The 26412-nt window shown below is 35.3% G+C and overlaps 1 protein-coding gene across 1 annotated transcript; it reads right to left on the bottom strand.

The window, feature by feature from the left end:
- Positions 1-2879, bottom strand: LOC149578245 (uncharacterized). Its single transcript, XM_089827927.1, has one exon. It carries the CDS (start codon positions 2767-2769, stop codon positions 505-507), a length of 2265 nt encoding a protein of 754 aa, XP_089684053.1. The 5' UTR covers positions 2770-2879; the 3' UTR covers positions 1-504.
- Between the last annotated feature and the right edge of the window lie 23533 nt (positions 2880-26412).

The following is a 26412-nucleotide window of genomic DNA, read 5'->3' as shown; positions in this document are numbered from 1 at the left end:
TTTTCACACAATATAACAAACTATAATCAATCAGTTTTCTACAACTACAACGATATATAGAACTCAGATTCATTGTTTGGGAACAAACAATGCTCAATAACAACCCCATCCCAATTCTAACATTTTCAAGGTTTCACCAGGTCAATTGATCAGTTCAAAAAAATGCAACAAATACACAGCTAGAAAATCTGTGAGAAAACTGAATGGGAATCTAATTGAACAGAAATCTATTTTAATTGATAGCTGGGGTTAACTTTCAAAATCGGGACTCTTCTAAAAGTGTTGAGATCCTTACTGGGTGGTGGACAATGAGTCTTCATTTTTTTATGTTCTTACATGGTTTCCACAGATTTCTGTTGTAGGCCAGGATTGGTCTAAGAAATGACACTTTTTTATAACAAGGTATAGGAAAACGATGAGCCCGCATGTTCCACCACCGGTAATATTTAAATACATAGCCTACTTCCGCCGCCCAAATTTCATTCGAGCGTTGTATTTCTTGACTCATTGTACCCTCCTTGCAGCTCTCTTCTTCAGTAGATCGTAAGCAATGTCAGTCGGAATGCATCTCTTTTCAAGCATCTTGTCAATAAACTTGATAGAATCATCGAGGCTGAAATCTTTGAAGAGTGAATGCAATAAGGTCCTTCGAGTACAATCATCAGGCGTCATCCCCTTTCTAGTCATCTCATCGAGAAGATCAATAGCTCCGTCCATTTCCCCTTGGTTCAATTCTGCATGTATCAAAGTATTATATGTAGTCACATCTGCAACAAGGTTTCTCACAGTCATTTCATCCAGAAGCCTTCTGGCCTCTTCGCACTTTCCTATATCACACAGGCCTGATATTAGAGTATTATATGTAAAAACATCAGGTTTGAATCCCTCCCCCATCATCTTCTCAAGTAGATCTGCTGCCTTGCCCGCCTCTCTGGCTTTACAGAACCCATTTATAATTCTGTTGATAGTCACAGCATTAGGGCACAGCCCAGAACGAGACATCTCCTCCAGAAGTCTGGTGGCCTCCGATATCCAGCCCTTCTTGCAGAACCCACTGATTAGTATGTCGAAAGTCTTCCCATCCGGACTGAACCCAATTTCATCCACAAGTCTTCTTGCCTCTTCGCACTTTCCTATATCACACAAGCCTGATATTAGAGTATTATATGTAACAATATTGGGTTTGAAGCCCTCCTCCATCATCTTCTCAAGTAGACCTGCTGCCTTGCCCGCCTCTTTGGCTTTACAGAATCCATTTATAATTGTGTTGATAGTCACAGTATTAGGTTGGAGACCAGATCTAGACATCTCCTCCAGAAGTCTGGTGGCCTCCGACACCCAGCCCTTCTTGCAGAAGCCGTTGATGAGTATATTGAAGGACGCACGATCCGGACAGAACCCAAATTCACTCATCTCCTCCAGACTTCTGCTAGCCATCTCCATCCTACCACGCTTGCAGAACCAATGAAGCACACCATTGAAATCTATGTTTTTAGGAACATATCCATTTGAACTCCTTTCCTTCAACAATTCCAAGACATCATTCACCCTGTCCTTCTCTAAAAGTGTTGCTATCAGACTTGAATATGTTTCTGGACTAACGGTCAAATTATGTTCGGACGCTATCCGTTTCAACAAACCCAATGCAGTACCCATTTGGTTAGTCCTGCACATATCTGTAATCAGGGCAGAATATGTAAGAACATCAGGTTTGAAGCCCTTCTCTACCATTAGCACAAGCAAACGGGCTGCCTTTCTTGCCTTTCTGGCTCTACAGAATTGACGGGTGATAGCATTGAAAGTCACAATGCTAGGGGAGAAACCAGTAGCGCACATCTCCTCCAGAAGCAAGGCGGCCTCACTGAATTTTCCCTGCTTGTAAAAGCCATAGGCAATCGTATTAAAAGTATCAGAATCAGGGAAGAAACCACTTTCACATTTCTCCTCCAGAAGTCTGATGCCCTCCTCGACCCTACCCGTCTGGCACAAGGCAGCTATACTAGTGCTAGGAATGTGCCCATTTGACTCCCATTTCTTCCAAGTGTCCAAAGCCTCATCCATCCCATAATTCTTAACTAGCCCGTTCATAAGAGCTTTATACGTATCGTCATTAGGGACCAACCCATGGTCATATGACATCTGCTTCAACAAATTCAAAGCAGAATCGATGTTGTTTTCGTTGCAGAGGGCCTTGATCATTATATTGAATGTCTCAACATCGGGTTGGATCCCAGCAGAGGTCATTTGTGAATGCAATGGCTCCAAAATGTTAAGCTTATTCATATCTACAATCAAATCGAAAATAACATTATAGCATTTAGTGTTGAGTGGGATTTCCGTTACCTCCATTTCATTCAAAAATCGGAGGGCCTCGTCCAGCCTCTGGTCTTTGGCGTAGCTCTCTATCATGCTCAAAACCGCTGCTTCAGTGGGAGGGTTCATTAACCTAAAAACCTCTCGCATGTGCTTGAAGCGCCGACCAAACCCCAGACGGCGAATCATCAATTCGTAGGCGGAAGGCGGCACATAGTAAGCGGACTGTTTGACCTCCTGTTGAAGGATTAGCAGGGCCTTCAGAGAGTCTCTTTCTTTCTTCAGAGCGCCATACAGGATAGGCACTGATGTAGTAACCCCTGAAATGGAGGAGTAACGGGGGGATTTAAAGAGCTTGGAATGCCGAAGACAAGGTTTGGGATTATTACTGATATGTGGTTCCGATGAGGACCGCAGAAATGGATTGTGATGATGATGCAGGATTGCAAAAGGCATTTTTTCGGCTCTGCTCTCAAAATGCTTCTTCTTTTTCCACAGCTCCTCCCGATAAGCCGTATCGTGTTGTGCTCCATTGGCTTATCCCTATCACATAAACCTTAGCCAATGACACAATGCATAGAAATAAGCATATAGTCCTATTAAGAGTAAGTAATTATGCTCCAATTATCTTATCTCTACAAGATCAACAGATAATTCTAAAATACTCTTTGGATTTAGGTGATAGGGACTTTCTCATACATCATTCATTTATTCCGTTACCTCATTCCATTACTACTCTATTTTGAGAACATTTAATTACAAAGTTTCCTCCATAGTTAAACTCACTTACAACTTCATTTGCAAAATCTTCACCAAGTGTTGTGTCTTATAAATCATTCATTGAAAACTCCCTTAAGCTTATCGGTTGATAATGGGAGATATTTTCCACAATAAGTCAAATTGTGATATTGCTATCATAATCCAATTGTGTAGTTTTTTAAGTCAAACACATTGACCCACGTTTCATGAGTAGTGGTTCTTGTTATAGGATTTGTTTGCATTAAAATTTGAGATCTTGTTATGATGAATTTGGATCACACTTTATGATAGATGACACGATTCATAGTTTTTATATCAATATTTCAAATAATTTTTTATGATGGATATGATTAATATTTTTTTATGTCAATATTTTAAATTGTACTTTGTGATGGATGTAATACATAGAGTGATGGATGTATTAAGAGTATGATTCAAAACATCAATCCAAAATATCTTACAATTAAATTGAGAAACAAAAAAAAAATATTAGTAATGGAATGTGGAAATCTAGTCTCTGTTTGTGGTTAATTACCAAAAAATACGTCATTATTTTTAAAATGATATGGAGAATTAATGTTGGTATCGCATAAAATATAATTATTTTGTGAAGAATTTGACTTAAAATCAAACTTGAATATTAATGGAATGTCATGACGTATAAAGATGGTATATGACTCGTGATAATAATTAAACATTAAGTTGTAGTAGTGATCCTTTTGCTTTCTCTATTTCTAATTTTGTGCAATCATTAAAATCTTTGTTGCAAATATTATTTAGGTTTGGTGCAATCATTAAAATCTTTGGTGGTCAAATTTGAGTTACTTAGAATCAAACTCGAGTATTATGGGAATGTCATAATGTGTAAGGACGATATATGACCAATGAAAATGATTAAATATTAAGTTGTAGTGGTGATCCTTTTGTGTCTAATTTTGCCAAGATGTTATTTATAAAACATCTTAGAGATGCTTTTTGGATGAATGGGGTCTATTTTTTAGGTCAACATATAATAAGATTATTTCTTATAATTTTGGTCAAATGATTGAAGATAATATGCACAACTACTTAATCCATGCAATCTTTGATACAAATTAAGTTTTATTTATCCCTAAGAAGTTAAATGTGCTCTGATGTTGTTTCTCCTTATTCTTCCATCCATTTAACATTTTTCCATAACATTTAATTGTTCATGAATACTAAGAGATGCAATCTAGACGAAGTGTCAAACAACCCACGATGGTCATTGAAAGGACATAAGAACTTTCGAATTTGAATTTAAAAAAACTAATATTGGAGTCAACCATGAGCTACTTAGGATATAGTCCAAGGCAAGAGCTACTTAGGATATAGTCCAAGGCAATCTAGATTAACTCAAGGTTTGGATATTTAAATTGAATTTATTATCATGGGTGTGATTTTATGCTAATAAATTGAGTGTAAATGGAAAATATATGGGAATCAGAGTAAATAGAGATAGGGTAAGGTCAAATGCATAAACATGGAATGATATCAGGTTGGAATCCAAAACTTAACACAAAGGTGTGTCACTTGTTAATATGTTTTGTAGTTCATCAACACATTCTCCATTTTCAAATTCAAGAATAGGCACCCCCTTTTTTCTCTTTTCTTTTGGTCATTCCAAACCTTGACATCCCAACTTTTAGATTAAGGTCTCTTGTGAGAGGTCTCGAGACTAGGATACTAAGGTTTTGAGTTAACAATTGTTTAAGTCAAATTTTGATTTCGGTGCCTCAGATTAAGTATCTTAGCAAGAGCACAACTATGTGAACTCCACCTTTTATTTTTCTACCAAGCCCACTCATGCACTTGCGTAAGTGTGCAAGTTCAGTGACATCATCCCTTTCCATGTTGCCTATAAATGTAAGGAAAGGGTTCCTCTTTAGTCATTTTGTTTCCTCCATGCCTCTCATTGCACATCTTTGCATGTCTTCAAATGAACAAGTGTGCACTTCTCCTCTGTCTGTGTCTTCCAAGTCTTTGTGCACTTATGCACATCTACAAGTGTGCATCCCCCCTTTATTGTCTTCATGCATTCTCGGGCGGTCTGCCTTAGACTATTAGGCTTAAGTTTCACTTGCGCATGTTGCGCACCTACACAACTCCCCATGTTTCCTTTTTCTTTTCTTTTTCCTCTCTTAGTTGCATATGTTGGGCACTTGTGCAGCTACGTAGGTCCCTTAGTTTCTTTTTTTTTCTTGTCATTCTAAGTCTTCAAGTCTCACTAGTAGCTCTTTTGGGTTTTTTTTAGAGTCTTTCTTTCCATGAACCTTTTATACAAACACTGAAAAAATCTTTTGATGCAGGTTATAATGGCTTCCTCATCATCAACATCAATGAAAGCAAAGATCTCCCTAAAGTTGTTAACTTTCCAATTCAATAGTGTTCCTAAGAACATACTAGATAAAGAGAAGGGGATGGCCTCTGTAACCACTCTGTCACCCCAATAATTAGAATTTTCACAAGGTTCATTCCCAAAAAGGTTATCTTGGGAGGTGCATTCTCGAAAGAGAACTTACACTAGTGAGGAGGGCACAAATACAACTTTCATAGGTAGAGCCTTCCAAGCTTTGATACCACTAGGAGAGCTTGAATGATTGGCATTCATCACAAAGGTTGGATAGGAAAATTTGGTGTCTCAAATTTCCATTCCCTTAGCACAAGGAGACTCTTCCAACCTAGCCTCAAAGTTTTATCATATACAGGAGATCATGCTAGGGAAGCCCACCAAGGATAGCAAGAAGGTAATGACCATCTTGGGTCTATGCCAAGTGTTCTATCAATTAGACCAAGGTGAGAAGGAAATCAAAGTTTTGAGAAAGAAGAATCAGGTGCTTCAGGAGTATGTTGAAGAGGTAACAGGCCCCATTGACCTAGCTAATCCTAAGATCACTATAAAGGATGCGCTCGAGAAATGAGCTCTAGCTAATCCCAAAGAGATTTATTATTGGATGTCTTCTATATATGGAGGCACAATTTTGAGGCACAAGGAGTAGAGTATATAGAAGCTAATATGTGGTTGTCACAGGTCATTTAAGAGAATACAAGGAAATTTGGAGGCGTGATAAATAAATATTTTGGTTTAGTTAATAAGGTCTCAACATGGTGCAATGACCTAATGATATTGTGGAGAATTAGAGGATAGAGGTACAAAATTTTGTTTTCCATTTTTATAGGTGAAAAAATCAACAAATTTGGTGACTGGATAAAAATGATAGAGGCATGAAATAAGGTCATGCTTTGCATGTTCAAAGACATCTGAGACATGAGGGGGAGAGCCCAGACAAAAATAATGGAAGCAAATATCCACTATAATAAAGAAAGTCTAGAATTTCTTTTGGATGATTCAAGATCAAAGCTTTGTTCCATAGAGAATGTAGGACAACAATTTTGGGCTTACTTCAAAGAAATGTCCTCTGAAGATGATATAAGGAGAGTTTTCAAAGAAGAGAAGACACTCCAAGAATTTGATAATAAAATAGGGAGTTTTGATGAAGTTCAAAAGAAAGTCCACAATTTTCATAAAAGCATAAGGGATAAGTATGAAGCATTAGATATACTCAATCCTTTGGAAGTTATTGTAGCTATGGAAAATTTCAATGTAGCGTATCTGGACATCATTTTGGTGTAACAAGAAGAAAACATAGATGTCGATAATTGAAGATTTTGACTTGGGGAAGTTTTGCCAATTTTGGTCCATGACCTCAACATGTACGCACTTGTGCAAGTTTTTAGTTTTGGAATTTTGAAGGTGCACCTATTTTTTACCTCCACAATTGTGTATGTCTACACATCCACAACTCCATAAGTGCAATGATTTCAGACAATTTTCTGCTGTGACACTAATTAACTACCAATTACTAAATTTAGCATTTTCATGCTCTGAATCCCCATTTTGAGTTCATTGGTGGTTAAGTGGTGGGTATGCATGGAGAAGGTCAAGATCATATTTTTAGAAAGCCCTAAAGCTCTAGTTTCTTGTCAAGATGTCTCCCCTCTCATCTTCTTCTTCTCTTTAAAGTTGAATCATGTAAAGGTCCATGCACCATTAAATAAAAGAAAAAAAAGTGTTGGCATACTTAGCACCTAGATAAGATTTAGTTTATACATAAATAGATTAATTTAAATACCTTTTTGCATCCTTTTTGTATGGGAAAAAGCCTAGCTCAAAAAATCACATGATGGAGACGGTTCCTTATAAATACAATGATATAATATGTATTCAAGGCAAGTGTTTTATGCAATAAACTGATGCTATTGGTGCTCTCATTCTGTGTGTAGTGATTCTTGTTAGAATGTGTATTTTCTTTGTGAATTTGTGTTCATGAATAATAAAGGAGCCAATAGTTTTATTGTTCTTAATGCTTATGTGATCTTAATTTAAGGGTGTTTGTCACGATTAGCCGCATACTAGCTCTTTAGAGATGAATTAGAGAAGGGAACTTGTTTAGTTATGTTCATAGAAAATTGTCTCATGTGCATACACTTCCATGGTTGCATGATTTTATGAGTTATGAAAAATCATACAATCTTACAAAGTTCCATCGATGATTACATCAGTGAGATTATGATTGTATTGCTCCGAATTTCATTAGTTTTCCACCATTCCCTTCAAAGGTTTAATTTACAAATGTGTTGATGTTGTGGCTTATGTCCATTTAGGATTTCATGTTTAGCAAATTTGTTTATTCTCTTATTACTCTATCTCCTTGCAATTTTCTTTAAACCTCCAAGTTAGATTAGAAATTCATATTAGTTGCACATTAAAATTGCATTAATAAAAAACCAAAAAAAACAAAAAAACATTGTTTTCCATTGATTATTTTCCATGTTTCACAAAATTATAGATTTGACTTCCTAGAACCAACAAAAGAATCCTTGTAAATAGAAACATTAGTCTTTAATCGAGTTATCCAGGTGATTGAAAAAACCTCTTAGAACCTTGGAGTTGGTATTTATGAATTTTTCAAGAGAGAGATTCACAAGAATTTTTGTGTTGTAATTGTGCAAACACATTGCTTAAAAAAAGTGGTGCAAGAAGGAGGGCTTGAAGCAAGTTTGAGAGTTTGAGAAAGCTAGAAAATGTTGATCCACCATCCTCTTGAAATGAGTACTGAGGTCTTCGGAAAACAAACACAAGTTCCTAGAACTTGATCAATTCTGTAGGCCTCACAGTAATAAAGGGATTCCCATATTTCAGCCACTACTACCATTTACGCTACCACCATCCACCTTAGATCCTTTCACTTCTTCACATCCTACACTAGCTCACCAGCCCCAACAACAAAACCAACCAAGCTCCCCCATCGCCCCCCCCCCCCCCCCCCCCCCCCCCCCCCCCCCCCCCCCCCCCTTAATGGATTTCTTTTATAATTAAGGTTTTCAAAGAAATATGCAATATGAAGAAGATTCAACATGAGAATGTGGCTCTCTATTTGTTCACTTACACCTTGGGTGAGATGGCGTTCAACTGATATATAAATCTATCATCGACATCCATTATAGATTGGGCATCTTTTGAAAGTTTGTTCCTAGACCAATTCAAGGATTTCAACAATCCAACTATCCTACACCACCAGTTTCTATCTACCAAAATGGACCCCCAAGAAACTATTTCCATATTCAATCATCATTTTTCATATGATATACCAGAGAACAGAGTCCCCTTATACGATACCACTTGGGACTACAATATAAATATACATCAATTCTACATATCAATTTACATTTGAAAAGGTCTTTTAAGAAGTGACCACATTCACCAAACAAGTTAATCCTAATGGAGGAGGGAGGATGGAGACTCTTCTACCTCCAAAATCTGCAGCAGTGATACCGCAATATTCAACAGGTCTGCAAGAAATTCTAAACCAATTTCAGCCACTGAATATATAACTTGTATAGAAGCTCGTTGCTACTCCACAATTGTTTGTTGTTGTCTTCCAACAACTATCATGTATCCAGGGTATGAGCCCCTAAAAACTACATTTTGAGCAGAAAATTGATCCACCAATTTAGCCTGAGAGCATAACATGATAAGTGAGTTCGAATTTATCAATAAAATAATGCCATAGCTCTCTAACAAGATCACAAGGATGAATTTGTCCCAAGGAAAGACTTAGAACTACCAATGCCTAACAACTTCCCAAAATAATAATAGCTATGCACAAAACCAAAATAGAGCATATGGTTTATGTTGGTCTCAGTGATACTAAGAGTGGGGAGTGAATCATTACCTTTTTAAAAATTGGTTGTTCTTCTAATCGATTTAACTTCCCTTAATGAAATCCACTTAATGACTAAAATTAAGATTAATGTAGTAAGATAAAAATATGTAAGTTCACACACATAAGCACTCACAAAGTTGACACAATTATTTTATATACATGGAAACCCTTCGTTAGAGAATGAAAACCATAGTGGGGATAATATACCACTAGCCTTTATAATGCATGTAAAGGGTTTCCCTATTAAGAGCTATAGATGTTTCTTTTGGAAATGCATCATGTTAGGAATGCCTATTGACATAAGGCACGATGAAAACTAGGACCAAAAGGCATGGCTAGCAATCAACCAACCTTGCAAAGTTAACACAATGGAAGAAAATTAGAAGAGAAAATGCCAAAAGGTGAGAGACCCAACAATCTTTCATTAATTCACCAATTTACATCATACATCTCAAGTTGTAAGGTCTTCCTAGTTGTGGCCAAATATAAAGGTTCAAATACAAAAATATTCTTTATGTATTACCCACACCTTACAAACGCATTCCATCCTCTACACATCTATCATCACGTACCTATCTCCTAAACCTAAGACTCAATCCTTTTATTTATACTTACAAAATATTCTAGACCGTCATATGGAGAAGGCTAACCAAATAATAATCTACATGCATCCCAATGATTGATCCAATTAAATTACGACCTTGAATTAAATACACAAGTTGGATCTCAAATAAGAACCAAATATACAACTCAGTGAAAGAAGAATAAAACATCACTAAACAATAGCAATAAAGAGTTATCGAGGCACTTGATGAACACAAGATAGAATCACTCAATGAAAGGAGAACCCAAGCCACTCAGTGAACGAAGACAAAAGAACATTCACTGAGAAATAAAGCCACATAACATGTTCACAATAGTAACCAAGCACATATCTACCGAGTAAGATAGAAAAGAAACCTAGGATGTTCTTGCATCAGGCAAGTGGGGTGGAAAGAAATTATTCTCCTGAATCATGAGTGCATCACAATCTAAGCTAAATCCAACTCAGATTGAGAAATCCATACAACATCTTCAACTAGCTTGTCCTTCCTCTTTACCAAATATTCAAAGTAATCCTTTCCTTTTGTACTTTTACCAACTCTTTGATCCAAAATCTATTCTATCTCATCAACCTGCTTCTTAGGATAATCACTCGGTAGTATCAACTCATCATTAGATTCATGATAGTTGTACAAATCAACAACATTAAATATAGGAGATATATCCATGTCATTAGGAAACTCAACTTTATACACATTGCCACTGTTAAACTTCCTCAAGATTCTACAAGGACCAAAATTCTTTATCTTCAGCTTACTATAAGTGCTAATGAGAAATTTACCTTTCTTCAAATGAACTATCATGTCATCACCAACTACAATACTCAAATATCTTCTTGATTTATCTAAACTCTCCTTATATATATCTTATTACTTTGTTCCAACTTATGTTTCATCTCCTCATGTAAAGATTTCATAAATTCAACAAATTCATCACCTTCAACACTTCTCTTCTCGTCTCTAACAATATCCCTCAAATATGATATACCTTTAGACTACATTCTAGTAAAAATACCAAAATATGTCTTTCTAGTACTCTTGTTCACATAATTATTGTATGAAAACGTTAGAAATTTGGCTAGATTAAACAATATGATGTTGTCATTTGTGGCAACATATGTTCACCAAGAAGTGAGCAAGATGCGAGGATATAGTTTTGGGAGATAAACTTAGAAAATTGTCTAAGTGTTAGTTTTCCTATTAGTAGAGGTAAAGATTTGATTGGCAAGCTTCATTGAGAGATGATCAACACATGAGGACTTAAGGATAGATAGAATAGGTTTTTTTGATCATGCATGTAAGTGCGCAAGGTTGTACAATCAATACAGACAAATATATTACTATTTTACAATGACAATGTTAAGCTAACTAAATAGGGTAAAAGACATGGAATCAAATATTTTATATTAATTTTTTTTTAAATCAAAATAATTACTTGATTAATCAATGGAGACATCCTATATGTTAATGTTGGAAATATTCAAGACTATGCTAAGTTACTGAGAGGGGAGAGATGAATCAATAACTTCTAAAACTTTAACAATTTCAATTCTTAATCCAATAAACCAATTAGCACTTGATTCATCACATCTAATCTAATTGCATGCATGAGAAACTGAAAATATAATATAAAAGCATCCACAACACTTGAGCACACAGATTTGGTGACTCAGAAACCTTCCAAATAGAAAGTAGAACTAAGGTGGGGATGATACTGTTGGAATTATAGATGGAGTAACTGAGGGGGGGGGGGGGGTGCACGGATCCCTTAGATGTCTTAAGACTTAATTACTGCTGTCACTTGATATCTTCACATAAAAATGTTGTAACTTAGTAGATTAACTTGTTATTGATCTTTAAGCATTCTCAATTATTAACATGCATGCAAAAGTAAATAACATGAACACAAAAGACACTAGATTTAACGTGGAAACCCAATATGGGAAAAACTGCCAAGTAACTAGCTACCAATTTTTCACTCTTTTGAAGTGAGCCCTATTAGGAGCCAACCCTGTTAAAGGTTACAAAACACAATGTTAGGTGTGACCTAGTTAGAAGATTTAATCACCCTGCTAGGAGTGGCCTTGCTAGAGGACTTTAGAACAATTCAATAGAATTGTCCACCTTGTTAGAGGATTTACAAAATGGCTGTTAGACCAACTCTATTAAGAGATTTAGAAATTATTGCTACAATGGTGAGAAAGTAACAATAAGTGACCTGAATGAGATGCAGCTAAACTTTGCTGATACAGATCTCGACTCTGCTTCAATAGATCCTTACTTGATCGAATATGAGTCTGCTTTTCCTCAAGGATATTAGATCCTTATTCAAAATTCGCTTATACTTCCTCTTCACACAATCAACTCATTTGCATGCTCATTCATTACAATTAGAATCCACAACTTGACCTTTTATTTATATATTAGAAATTTTCAAGTCGGCTTCATTTACAAGTTACATTTACCAATAAACCATACAACAGTCGGCTACAAACATTACATTATATAAATAAATTTTATTTCCCAAAACAGTGAAATCCTTCATTGGCTGACCTTGCTCAGTAAACATTGCTCCAGAAAATGATTTCTAGTGTTAACCAAGTGAAGCTCAGTTAACACTGCAAACTCTACAAAATCTTGGAGACCGAGTGAACTTAGTAAGAACTAACTTTCCTTCACTGACCTTGTTAGCTCGGTAGAAATTGATTTTTGCCACAGAAGCCTTCAGTGCCTGAGTGAGCTCGGTAGAAATTGTCTTCACAGTGTAACCTTCATAAATGCTCAGTAGACTCTATAATTTTCTTTGCTAACCTTCTAAGCTCAGTAGACTTTGTATGATGACTGATATGACATTTGTGTAACATCAAAGACAACACACAATTGAATAATTGTATCCAACAATCTCCCTCTTTGGCATTGATGGAAACACAACATGTCATAGTAGAATGAAATTTGAAAACAAGTCTTTTTCTAACAGAATGTTTCTCCCTCTTACATTACATTCCACAAAATCCTCAAATATAGTAATCTCCCTTTGTGAAGGAATTACATAGCTTCTATACAAACATCAAACTCTTCATAAAAAAATTTAAATTTCAGAAAGATATGATAGTATACTCTCCCTCTTTGACAACACATGCTAAAGACAACACACACCAAATGAATAGCAATGTACCTTATGTACTGATTCATATGCAATATTTCCATGATTATTCTGCATCAACTGAAAAGATCTTCAACTTGATATATGTTGATGCAATACCAAAACTTCATTTTAGTGAGCTTTAGATAGGGTAATGACCCCTAACTTACTTCTTAGATACAAAAATGCATCCTTAGGTAAAGGCTTTGTGAATATGTCAGCAATTTGTTCTTTTGTATGGACATATTCCAATCTGATCTCCTTATCCTACACCAATTATTTGACAAAGTGATACTTTATTGCAATGTGCTTGGTTTTTGAATGCATCACTAGATTTTTGGATATGTTAATTGCACTTGTATTATCACAAAACATAATAATAGGTTTATTGATTTCTTCCTTCATACCTTCCAATAACTATTTGAACCAAACAATATTAGAATAGTTTACCGCTACTGCAACATACTCTGCTTTTGCTGTGGATTGGGATGTACAATTTTTCTTTTTACTTGTCCAAGAAACCAACCTCTTTCCAAGAAACAAAACTCCTCCACTTGTACTTTTTCTATCATCAATGTTTCCTACCCAATCTACACTAGTAAACACTTTTAGATCTAGATTACCTCCGAATTTGTACCATAATCCATAATCTTCAGTGCCTTTCAAATATCTCATGATTCTTTTAATTGCCATCATGTGATTTTCTCTTGGTTTTGCTGAAAATCTTGCTACAATACCAACTGCAAGGGCAATATCAGGTCTTGTATGCACTACATACTACAACTTTCCAATCATAGATCTATACAATGTCTGATCTACCTCCTTTGGTTCATCATCCTTGGTAAGTTTCGATCCAGTACACATAGGAGTCCCAACTGGTTTGCAGTCTTCCATACCAAACTTTTTCAATATCTCCTTGATGTATTTAGATTGAGTGATGTAGATGCCATTCTTACTCTACTAAATTTGAAGACCAACAAAGAATTTGATTTCACTAAACATTAACATTTCAAATTCCTTATTCATTTGCTCTAAGAATTCTTTGTAAAGATTATCATTTCTTGTGAACAAAGTATCATCCACAAATATTTCTACCAAAACAATCTTATTATTTACTCCTTCCTTGATATACAAGCTATTGTTATCATTAGTTCTTTGAAAACTAATCTGAATAAGATAGTTATGCAATCTTTCATACCATGCTCTAGGGGCTTGTTTTAGACCATACAATACTTTGTGTAATTTGTAGACCATGTCCTTCTTGTCTGGATCAACAAAACCTTCAAGCTACTCAATGTACACCTCCTTATCCAGTATACCATTGAGAAATGCTAACTTGACATCCATTTGATAAACCTTAAATCCTTTGTATGCAGCATATGCAAGTAGGGTCTTGACACCTTCCAATCTTGCAACAGGAGAAAAAGTCTCTCCATAGTCTATTCCTTCTTCTTGAGAGTATCCTTTGCATACCAATCTAACTTTGTTCCTTGACACCTTACCATCTTCATTCAACATATTTCTAAATACCCGTTTTGTTTCAATCACATTTTTGTCTTTAGGCCTGGGTATAAGAGTACATGTTTTGTTTTTCTCTATCTACTCTATCTCTTCATTCATAGCCTCAATCCAACTTTCATTTTTTAATGCATCTTTGACACTTCTAGGTTCAGAATCAGCAAGTAAAAAAAGTACCTTTCAACTTACTTCTTGTCATAGTTCCTTTAGATTTATCTCCAATGATCTGATCTAGTGTATGATGTCTCCTAATATACTTAGCTAATATAGGTTCCTTGTCTTTTGAACACTTTGCATTCTCATCCTCTTGTACTTGAACTTCAGGTTCTAGCTATTCTGTCTACTGCTCGGGTCCTTCAGACTCGGTAGGCATTGGCTCGGTAGCATTAGAATGTGACTTGGGTTCTTATAGCTCGATTTGAACTTCCTACAACTAAGTTACTGAAGACTCAAGAGTAGAAGATTTTTGATTGATAGGTGTATCTGGCACTGTATCAGGTTCAATGAAAACAAATCTCTTGTACTCTTCTGGTTCCCTTTTTCTTTCTTCTTCAGTTCTTTCTACAAACTCATCAACTTTCACATGTGCACTTTCTATGACTTTGTGAGTAGACAAATTCAAACATCTATATACTTTACTCTTGCAAGAATATCTCAAAAATATTCCTTCATCACCCTTCACATCAAATTTACCTTTTCTAGATTCTTACAAAATATAACATTTGCTTCCAAATACTTTTAAGTAACTTACATTAGGTTTATAGCCGTACCATAACTCATAGGGGGTTTTGAATGAGTCCTTCTTTAGGCATACTTGGTTCAAGGTATGAACTGTAGTGTTGATAGCTTCTTTCCAGTATTTGATAGCAATGCTCTTTTCAATCATTAGAATTTTTACACAGTCCATGATAGATCTATTCCTTCTTTCAACTATTCCATTTTTCTCAGGAGTCCCAGGGGCTGATACTTATCTTTTGATTCCCCTTTTAATGCGAAAGTTATTTAATTCATGGGAGATGAATTCACCACCTCTATTTGATCTCAAACATTTCAGCCTTTTGCCTATTTCCTTCTCAACTCTAGCCAAATACCATTTGAACTTCTTAAATGCTTTATCTCTCTCTCAGGTACATGACAGTCATCATTCTTGAATAATCATCAACAAAAAGAATGAAAAACTTTTCACCAGTATAGCTTTCAATTCCAATAGGTCCACACAAATCAGTATGCACAATTTTTAAAACTTCTTCAAACTAATAGTTCTTACTTTTAAAGCTAGTCTTTCCCATCTTATCAATTTGACAATTATTGCATAGACCAACCTCAAGTTTCTTTATATTAGGATTGCCTCTTACTTTCTTGAATTTACTTATTTTTATCAAGTTATCAAAGTTCACATGACACAACCTCCTATGCCATAACCAACTTTCTTCAACTTAAGCAATAAAGCATGAACATTCACTAAGTTCAAGATAAAACAAGTTACCTCTTGTTTGAGTGCCTAATCCAATCACCTTTCTATTGTCATCCAGTAGTCTTGCTTTTCCATGCATGAATTCCACTTTGAATCCATTATTGAGTAGTTGTGCCATGCTCAATAGATTGTGTTTTAGTCCTTCTACCCAATATGCATTATCACATACAAGCTCTTTGGTTAGTGAGATTTTTCCTCTTCCTTTTATGCAACAAGGTTCATTATTACCAAACCTCACACTGCCACCATCATAGTCTTCAAAATGTTCAAACTTAGTTTTATCACTAGCCATATGATGAGAGCAACCATTATCTATGATCCATGTATCATTTTTTATCACATGAGAAATAAGTGCCATTTCCTCATCATTATCAGACTCATCTTTCATAGCAATATAAACAATTTCATCTTCTTCTTCATCATCAGAATCATTAGAATCCTTAGCCATGAAACATGTCTTCTTAACTTTGTCATTGAATGATTTGAAGTCTTTCTTGCTATTGCACTTGTGACCTTTCTTCTCATCCTTGTTTTGCTTATTTGGGCACCTAGTAGCAATATGTCCAATTTCGTCACAAGAAAAGTAGATTAGAGGAACCTTACTTTTGTATTTCCCTTTGCCTCTAGAATATTTCCTTGCTAGTAGAGCTTCATCCACGTCAAGATCACTGTCAGAACTCTATTCTAATTCCTCTTCACTTTCTGACTAAGAATCCTTTACCTTCTTGCTTTTCTCCTTGAGTGAAAGCTTGGCTTCAAATGCTAATTCAATGCTCTTGGTAGCTAGAACATAGTTGTCATAGTTATCTAGCTCAAATGCAGTCAATCTTCCAACTATGGCCTCTAAATTTATCTTATGATTTGCTTCACATCTTCTTTCTTGAATTGCAAAAAACTCTGATTGCATAAATGAGAAGTAATGTTCTAAAAACTTTACTTGTAATTGTTTCTTCTTTGATATCTCAGAAGCTTTGATTTCACTAACACTTGCTTTGACTCTTTCAACATATTTTGTGATGTTTTCATCCTTTCTCATCCTCATTTGATCAAATTGACCTCTTAAACTTTCTGCTTTGGCTCTTCTCACATTATCATCACCTCCATAGATATCTTTCAGCTTGTTCCACATTTCAAAGGCAATTTTGTAGTCCTTGATATCATCAAATTCTTCATAGCTTAGGGCTGATGCAATGCCTATCATCATGGTGTTATGAGTATTCTTCTTAGCAATGTCATTAGTAGATAATGTGCTAGTAGGAGTTATATATGCTTCATCTAGATATTTCAGTCATGTATCTCTAATGGAAGCCAGATGGAGTCTCATTAGACCTTGCCATGCTGAAAAGTTATCCTTGTTAAGCCATGGAATTTCCCTCTTGTAAGACATCCTGATCTTTAGCTTAGATCTTTGAAATTCTTCCTGCAAGCACCAAAAGGTCTAATATCAATTGTTGGAATTATAGATGGAGTAACTGAAAGGGAGGGAGTGAATCAGTTACCACAAAAATAAATCTACAGATCCTTTAGATGTCTTAAGACTTAATTACTACCATCACTCAATAGCTACACATAAAAATGCTATAACTCGGTAGATTAACTTGTTACTGATCTTTAAGCATTCACAATTATTAACATGCATGCAAAACTAAATAACATGAACACAAGAGACACCAAATTTAATGTGGAAACTCAATATGGGAAAAGTTGTCAAGTAACTAGCTACCAATTTTTCACTCTTCTAAAGTGAGCCCTATTAGGAGTCAACCATGTTAAAGGTTACAAAACACACTGTTAGGTGTGACCTAGTTAGACGATTTAATCACCCTGCTAGGAGTGGGCTAGAGGACTTTAGAACAATTCAATAGAACTGTTGACCTTGTTAGATGACTTACAAAATGGCTTTTAGACCAACTCTATTAAGAGATTTAGGAATTACTACTATAATGGTGAGAAAGTAACAATAAGTGACTTGAATGAGATGCAACTAAACTTTTCTGATACAGATCTTTGCTCTGCTTCAATAGATCCTTACTTGATCGAATACAACTCTGCTTCTCCTCAAGGATATCAGATCCTTCTTCAAAATTCACTTATACTTCCTATTCACACAATCAACTCATTTGCATGCTCATTCATTACAATTAGAATCCACAACTTGACCTTTTATTGATACATTACAAATTGTCAAGTCAAATTCATTTACAAGTTACATTTACCAATAAACCATACAATAGTCGGCTACAAACATTACATTTTACAAATAAACTTTATTTTCCAAAACAATGAAATCTTTTATTGGCTGACCTTGCTCAGTCAACACTGCTCCAGAAAATGATTTCTAGTGTTAACCAAGTGAAGCTCGGTAAACACTACAAACTCTGCAAAAGCCTTTAGAGACCGAGTGAACTTGGTAAGAACTAACTTTCCTTCGCTGACTTTGCTAGCTCAGTAGAAACTGATTTCTACCAAAAAAGCCTTTAGCGCCCGAGTGAGCTTAGTAGAAACTATCTTCACAATGTAACCTTCAGAAATGCTTGGTAGACACTGTAATTTTCTTTACTAACCTTCTGAGCTTGGTAGACTCTATTTGATGACTAATATGACATTTTTGTAACATCAAAGACAACACACAATTGAATAATTGTATCTAACAAATACCCACAAACTTTAGTACTACAACATAAAGTTGGCTTATTAAGGCTTACATTGATCACTTATGATAATCTGCCCTATTAGGAGAAAATAGGACTGCTAGGTCTACCTTGTGAGAGGATTTACAAACATACAATGAAGTATGCACTCGGTAAAGAGATTTAGAAAAGACTATTAGGTCTACCTTGTTAAAGGATTTTGTCTGGTTCACCTATTAGGATGAAGCAGTAGATCTTTGATATGCAACTAAGTTTGCTGATAGAGATTCCTTGGTGTACTGATCACTTTTTTGTGATAGATTTGTCACTATTGCTCCTTTTACTAATATGGCCTTTACAATTCTTTATCTGCTACATTCATTTCACATTCACATTCTTGCACTTGCATTTCACATTCCTTACATTCCATACTACATTGGATATGATACAATACATCACATATATATACCGGTCCATTTTACAAAATTACAAAGTCGTCCATGACACAAGTTAACATAAAATTACAAAGTCAGCCCACATGAAGATACTCAAGTTCTGAAGATTGACTTGGTGAGGTTTTGATACTTGACATCCACTGTCACTGCTTGGCATCTTTATGCTCTTGGTAGATGTAGAAACTTTGTCCATACTAATCAATTTCAAGTAGTCTTGAACTCATTCTACACTAGTGACTCAATAGATATTAACTCAACAAACACTGAATTAGTTGGTTACCATGTAGTAGCTCAATTAACACTATCTTTACATCGCATGAACTGAGAACTTGGTAAATACAACAATGCTCGGTAACCACTAGCTTAGCATTACATGAATTACAAACTCGGTAACCATTGATAAGCTTGGTATGCACTAAACTTCTCGGTTTGCACTATTGAACTTCACACTAACTGAATCTAGTTGGTAACCACTGGAGTTAGTCCAAAGGTTGGTTGCAACTGTAGAAGCTTGGTGGCTACTGAATTACATGACAAACACTATAAACTATTCAATGAGCTTGGTAGCTGTACCGAATCTGAAAAAGTGTATGTCACTAATAACAAACTTGACTAATATGTCAACAATCTGCCCCCTTGACATTAGTGACAAAAACACTTATTAGTCCAAAACTGAATAACATGTATTCATCACCATGTGACACTAGCTTAGTATATTTTTGAGATTTTTCAAAATTGATCTTTGTAAGGTATATACAGTATATCTTCACCATAGCATATATCTCCCCCATACTATGTGATCTATTATGTACATGTAATTTTTTATATACATATCTCTTCTCCCATATCTCATCTCCCCCTTTTACACTGCTCTTCTCCCCCTTTTCGATAATAATGCCAAAGATTTATTTCAACATATTTACATGGAGACACCAAAATAGATAAGAATTCAGAGTGTACCTTGAGGGTAATTGATAATGTTTTATCCTAATTCTCTTGAAGAACCTTACATGTTTGAATGGCAATTTGCACTTCTGCTAACAATTCAATCATGTGATCAGCAACAGAGAAGTTGTGAAAGGTTTGCTCAAGGAGTGAGGAAGTGAGGTAATGACTACAGCTACTATCTTTACTAGGTCAGTTTACTCATCATCTTGCTTATCTTCCTTGGTGGCTTCTTCACCTTGATCCTCTTCATCTTCCTTTTCTTCAACTTCTTGCTTCTTATACTCTTCATAATAAATAGTAACATAATGAGTTGATCCTTCATCATCCTCTTCATCCTTGTCTTTGTCATCATCATCATCCTTAACTTCTACTAGGAAATCACTTGGTTTATGAAGAAGATGAATTTTCTTCCAAGTGTTTGTAGCAATCTTAACTACATGCTCTATATTTTTAGTCAAAATCAAACAAGTATTAAACCTTAGAGTCATTTTATCTTCATTTTTCTTTAAAGACTCTTTAACCTTAGCATCTGTCATGCTTGATAGTAACTGCCTCAGGGTTTGTGCATATATGTCTTTTGTTGTTTGCATGGAAAAGTCCCATCTTGGCTTTATTTTCTCTAACAATTCATTAGAGATTTGAGAGGTGATTTGGTCTAGTGAATACTTCCATTTTCCCATTTTGGTCACCACCAGTTTCTTCAACTTGTTCCTACTTTGCCACTTTCCTTGTCTCATACTTCAAAGATTTGAATTTTTTTATACCAGCACCTTCTTCCATTTTCTTTAACTTTTCTTGAAAGGTGGGAGGAGGTCTACTAAGTACAATCTCACTTCCTTCCTAGACCTCCTTGTAAAGACTGCGGTGGATGCCTTTACAGGCTTGGTGATGATCACCTTGCCCTTTTTCTTCAAAGGTTCTTCTTCTTCTTCTTCTATTTCTTCTTCATCCTCTACCTACTCTTCATCTTCACCTTTACCCTCGGTTAACATGAGAGATGCACTAGATTTTAGTTTGGCTATCCTCCTCTTTGCTTTGTTAACTACTTGAAGTAGCTCTATTTCTAGCTCTATTCTTATCTTTGCCTCTTCATAAGTACTAAAGTAAGGGGCCTTGGGATTCACAAGTTCATTGATAAGGGCTTCAATGATATCCTTGGTTTCATCAATGTTTACCTCATAACCAAGGCTTGACCCACACAATTCTAGGCTTGACTACCTGGATGTATACCTTGTCACAATCAACCATGAAGCACACATCATCCTTGTAGTCCTTAACTAACTTCTTAGGTATTATGAACCTATTGTTCATTTTGTCTTTAAACACATCAAAGTAGTTATCCATGATGCTGCCATAGTTTTCTCCCATTTCCGCAATGTATTCATTTATTTGGTACAATACTGGCACATCCTTTCTCAAGACTATAGTGCCTTTGGAAGGGAAACAAATTTTGAACATAAAATAATAAACATGTTAACAAAGAACTAAATTTGCATGAATTATTCTTGGTACTTCTAATGCTTTCCATATTCTTATTGAATTGCTTCAATAATAACTTGGCGAGGTCATAGGACAAGTTATTCTTCACCACTTTGTACACCAAGTCCATAGCTTCACAAGATACAATGTTATGATGACTTGGACTATATATCTTGTAAGCTATAACATGAATACCAAACTTGAGTTTTGCATCTATAACACTGCTTATTTTCATGCCTCTTCCATCCCACTTGTCTAGGGTTTTCTTTTCTAACTTAGCTCAACCTAGGGTTTTGGTTGTTTTGGCTTTGGAAAGCATGGGAAGGCTAGTGATTCGATGAATCATCTTCTTGGTTATCAATATTGGCTGCTCCAACCACAATTGACCATTGTGCACCCAACTAAGAATATACCTAGTCCACTTTATTTGAAACTCTCGAGGCATATGGGGAACATGAGTTAATCCTTTTGTTTCCAAATGTTGATGCTCGGGTTTTAGGGTTCCATCAACACACAATTGAGCTAGGGCATCATCCATCTCAAGAGCACCAATTTCTTGAATTGCACAGTTAAAATGAGTTTGAATGTCATTACCAAGAAGTACCTTGGGAGGGATTTGTGATTGAGCTCCGCTAGGGTCTAGGGTTTTTGTAACCACAGGCACAAGCTTAAAGTTTGGTACCTTCCACTCAACACCTCGAACCAACATATTAGAACCTTTCTTTACCTTGCTACTACTACTAGATGCCATTTTTATTGGTATCTTGAGAGAACTTCATTAATGATTGTAGGAAATTCGCTCAAGTTGTTTGATCACACAAAAATTAGCACTTCACAATAGCTCTCAAAAATTCATGGTGAAAAATGAATTCACTTCCATGCCTTTTGATAAATTTTTTTCCATTAATGCTCAGTATGGTGGTAGATGAGTTGATATTATGCTTGACAGACTATCATCCACTACTCTGTATTGATCACTTAGTGAAGTCTTTGTGAATCGGTAACCATAAGTGCCTACATTACTCTTGACCTTGCTCGATAGAGTCTATGACCTAACCTCACTCGGTAGAGAAGATAACTTGGTAATGACTAATATAGATCTTGCTTAGTGATCCCTTTGTATCTTGCATATGGATTTGGATCTTTGTCATCTTTCAACTAGAACTGATTTTGATGTCTTCTTTGATAGCCTAGTTCTAGTTCTTCCTTGATAACTTAATTAGGAATGGTAGAGTCACCCAGTTCTTGAGTGACTTTACCATCATTACTTGGACCAGTATCCTTGATAGACTTAGGAATCCATTGTTGTCTCATTTGCTTTCAAATGTTATTAGCTTTTGCCTTCTTCTCATTTTCAATCTTACCAGTATTCATACAATTCTTGGAAATATGACCAAGTTTTATACAAATGTAACATCTTATAGTGGTATCTCTTTTCCTCATATGATGTTTAACACAATTCATACCAATGTGTCCATATTTTCCACAATAATGACATTTACACTAGGTATTGTAATCCCAACCAAATATTGCTTTCACAATTTGCTCTGTAGGATTCAGTGTCATTGTTTTGCATTCTAATGCATTGTGTCCATGTTTCTTGCATTTATGAAAGTTTCCTTCAAATTTTGGTTTCTCTTTGCATTCATTAGCCCTATGACCATGCTGATTGCAATTGTAGCATTTTCCATTGAATTTTCCTTTTTTGTTACTCCAACATTTGTTAGATGTATGACTTATCTTACCAAAATGATTGCAAGTAGGTCTTTGATTCCTTTGAGCACCTTTTTTGGAGGATTCACTTTCTTCTTTGTATCCAATTCTTGCTTTTCCTTTTTACCTATAGAGGTTTTGCTCATTTAGTTGAACCATGTTTGCTTGAGATTTCATCATTCTTTCATTGATTTGCTTCTTAGTGTTTAAATCATTTTTCAATCTTTCACTGATTTTCTTTTTTGATCTTAGCTCATTTTTTATTCTTTCATTGATTTACCTTTTAAAATATAGATCTTTCCTTAGTCTTTCATTGATCTATATTTGGCTCATAATTTCCTCATTTGCATTAGAGAGCTTATCAATAGGGTCTGCATGTTGAAAGGATTGGTTGTGGATCTCATTGTTGCTTCCATCCATTTCTTCTTTTATCTTATTTCTCTATTCCAAGATTTCACATAACCTTATTGATTGAATTTATTATTCTCTTTTCAACTTTCTTACTTCTTCTTGTAGAGAACCATTCTTCTCTAGGAGTTCTTTGATTGCATTATTTGCTTCATTTGAACTAGAAGGGAAAAAATCTTCAATTCTTTCTTCAATGTAGAGATGATCATTCATTTGATTTGAAAGTTCCTTTTTTCTTTTCAAGGATCGAGAAAGTTGCTCCTTAGCATTCTTGAGTTGGGCAATGGCCATTTCTAGATCCAACTTTTCATTGTCAATAGCTTTGTCAAGTCTGAAAATCTCCATATCCTTGATCTTTGCTCAAGCTATTATACTTTCTCCTAAGAACCACAAGGATTTGATACCAATTGTTGGAAGTATTGAAGACTATGCTAAGTTACTGAGAGGGGAGGGGTGAATCAATAACTTCTAAAACTTTAACAATTTCAATTCTGAATCTAATAAACCAATTAGCACTTGATTCATCAGATCCGATTTAATTGCATGCATGAAAAATTGAAAATATAAAAGCATCCACAACACTTGAACACATAGATTTGGTGATCTAGAAACCTTCCAAATAGAAAGTAAAACTGGGGTGGGGATGATACCCACAAACTTTAGTACTGCAGCATGAAGCTGGCCTGTTAAGGCTTACATTGATCACTTTTGATGATCTTCCTTGTTAGGAACAAATAGGACTACTCGGTCCACCTTGTGAGAGGATTTACAAATATACAATGAAGTATGCACTCGATAAAGAGATTTAGAAAAGACTCTTAGGTCTACCTTGTTAAAGGATTTTGACTGGTTCACCTATTAGGATGAAGCAGTAGATCTCTGATATGCAACTAAGTTTGCTGATAGAGATTCCTTGGTGTACTGATCACCTTTCTATGATAGATTTGTCACTTTCAATGCTAGAATTTGGAATGAACTCTTTCCCTATGACCTGTTTCATCATTCATATGTTATCAAAGTATGGATAGTCCACTGGGTAGTTCTCAAGAGGATACTTCTTCCATTCTATCTCATAGGTAGAGATGTCTAATTCATGTTTACCTCATAAGGCCCAATTATGATAAGCCATACCCATGTATTATTGTGCATTTTGTGAACTCTTTTTCATTACACATTCATTACATTCCATACTACATTGAATATGATACAATATGTCACATATATATACCAATCCAATTTACAAAATTACAAAGTTGGCCATGACAAATTTTAACACAAAAATTACAAACTTGGCCCACATGAAGATACTCGGGTTCTGAAGACTAACTTGGTAAGGTTCTGATACTCAGCATCCACTGTCACTACTTGGCATCATCATGCTCTTGGTAGACGTAGAAGCTCAATCCATACTAATCACTTTCAAGTAGTCTTGAACTCAATCTACACTAGTGACTCAATAGATATTGTGTAACTTGGCAAACACTGAATTACTTGGTTACCATGGAGTAGCTTGGTTAACATTGTCTTTACATCGCATGAACTGAGAACTCGGTGGATACTACAATGCTCAATAACCACTAGCTTTACATCACATGAACTACAAATTCAGTAACCAGTAATAAGCTTCGTATACACTGAACTGCTCAGTTTGCATTGTTGAACTTCACACTAACTGAATCTGCTTGGTAACCACTGGAGTTAGTCCAAAGGACTTGATCACAACTATAGAAGCTTAGTGGCTACTGAATTACATGGAAAACATAGTAAACTATTCAATGAGCTCAATTTTTGTACAAAATTTGAATAAGTGCGTGTCACTAATAACAAACTTGACTGATATATCAATAGTTAACCCTAAGTTAACAAGAGTTATTTTTGTAAGTATATAAAGATATGAAGGCCAAAAATATAGATTATTATGCAATAACAAGGTATAAAAGAAAATTTTTGAATGTGAAGTTAAGTGTGGCATATGTAATAAGTGTGTGATTGTTTGAGATACAAATCTTGATGTTCTAATTAGAGAAGTACAAATATTTGACTAGTTTTGTGAAGAACAAAAAAGATAAATCAAATATTGAAGATATCAACAGAAGTAAGAGGTTTTTGTATATATCTCTTGTACTGAAGAACAATGTCGTAAATTGCATATTTGGGTAGTGGGATCATCTTGCATACTTTATGTAATTGTAATAACAACTCCTAATAGGGTTGAGGCTTCTAACAAGGCCTAGTCGCAAAGACAAATCAAATATTGAAGATATTAACAAAAATCAGAGGTTTTTGTATATATCTCTTGTATTGAAGAACAATGTCATACATTGCATGTTTGGGTAGTGGGATCATCTTGCATACTTTGTGTAATTGTAATAATAACTCCTAATAGGGTTGAGGCTTCTAACAAGGCCTAGTCCTCTAAGATGTACCGAGACATTATACAAATGTAATAGACTCCTAACAGGGTCAATATCTTTCATGAGATACTTTTGATTAGTGTATCAATCATTTTGTGGGTACCATCCCCAATGGATTTTTCCCCTGGCCAGGATTTCCTTAGTTAACAAAATATGGTGCTATGTGTTGCATTATTTTATGGTTGTGTTAACTATTCAACATAATCAGTTTACTGTCATATACAAGTTATAAGTTTGTTAATGATATCCATAGCTAGGCAAAATTTTGTGAAATAATGATTCACTCCCATTCTCATTCTTTTCTATTTCTAA

This window comes from Cupressus sempervirens, chromosome 1 (assembly GCF_028749045.1).
Source record: "Cupressus sempervirens isolate cs-2001-9-10 chromosome 1, ASM2874904v1, whole genome shotgun sequence".
Classification (NCBI taxonomy): Eukaryota; Viridiplantae; Streptophyta; class Pinopsida; order Cupressales; family Cupressaceae; genus Cupressus; species Cupressus sempervirens.
The sequence above is the reverse complement of the archived record's forward strand: the minus strand, read 5'-3'. Positions and strand labels throughout refer to the sequence as shown.

Bases quoted from the DNA above. Each gene is read 5' to 3' on its own strand.
- LOC149578245 (XM_089827927.1), bottom strand. From the start codon at position 2,769: ATGCCTTTTGCAATCCTGCATCATCATCACAATCCATTTCTGCGGTCC.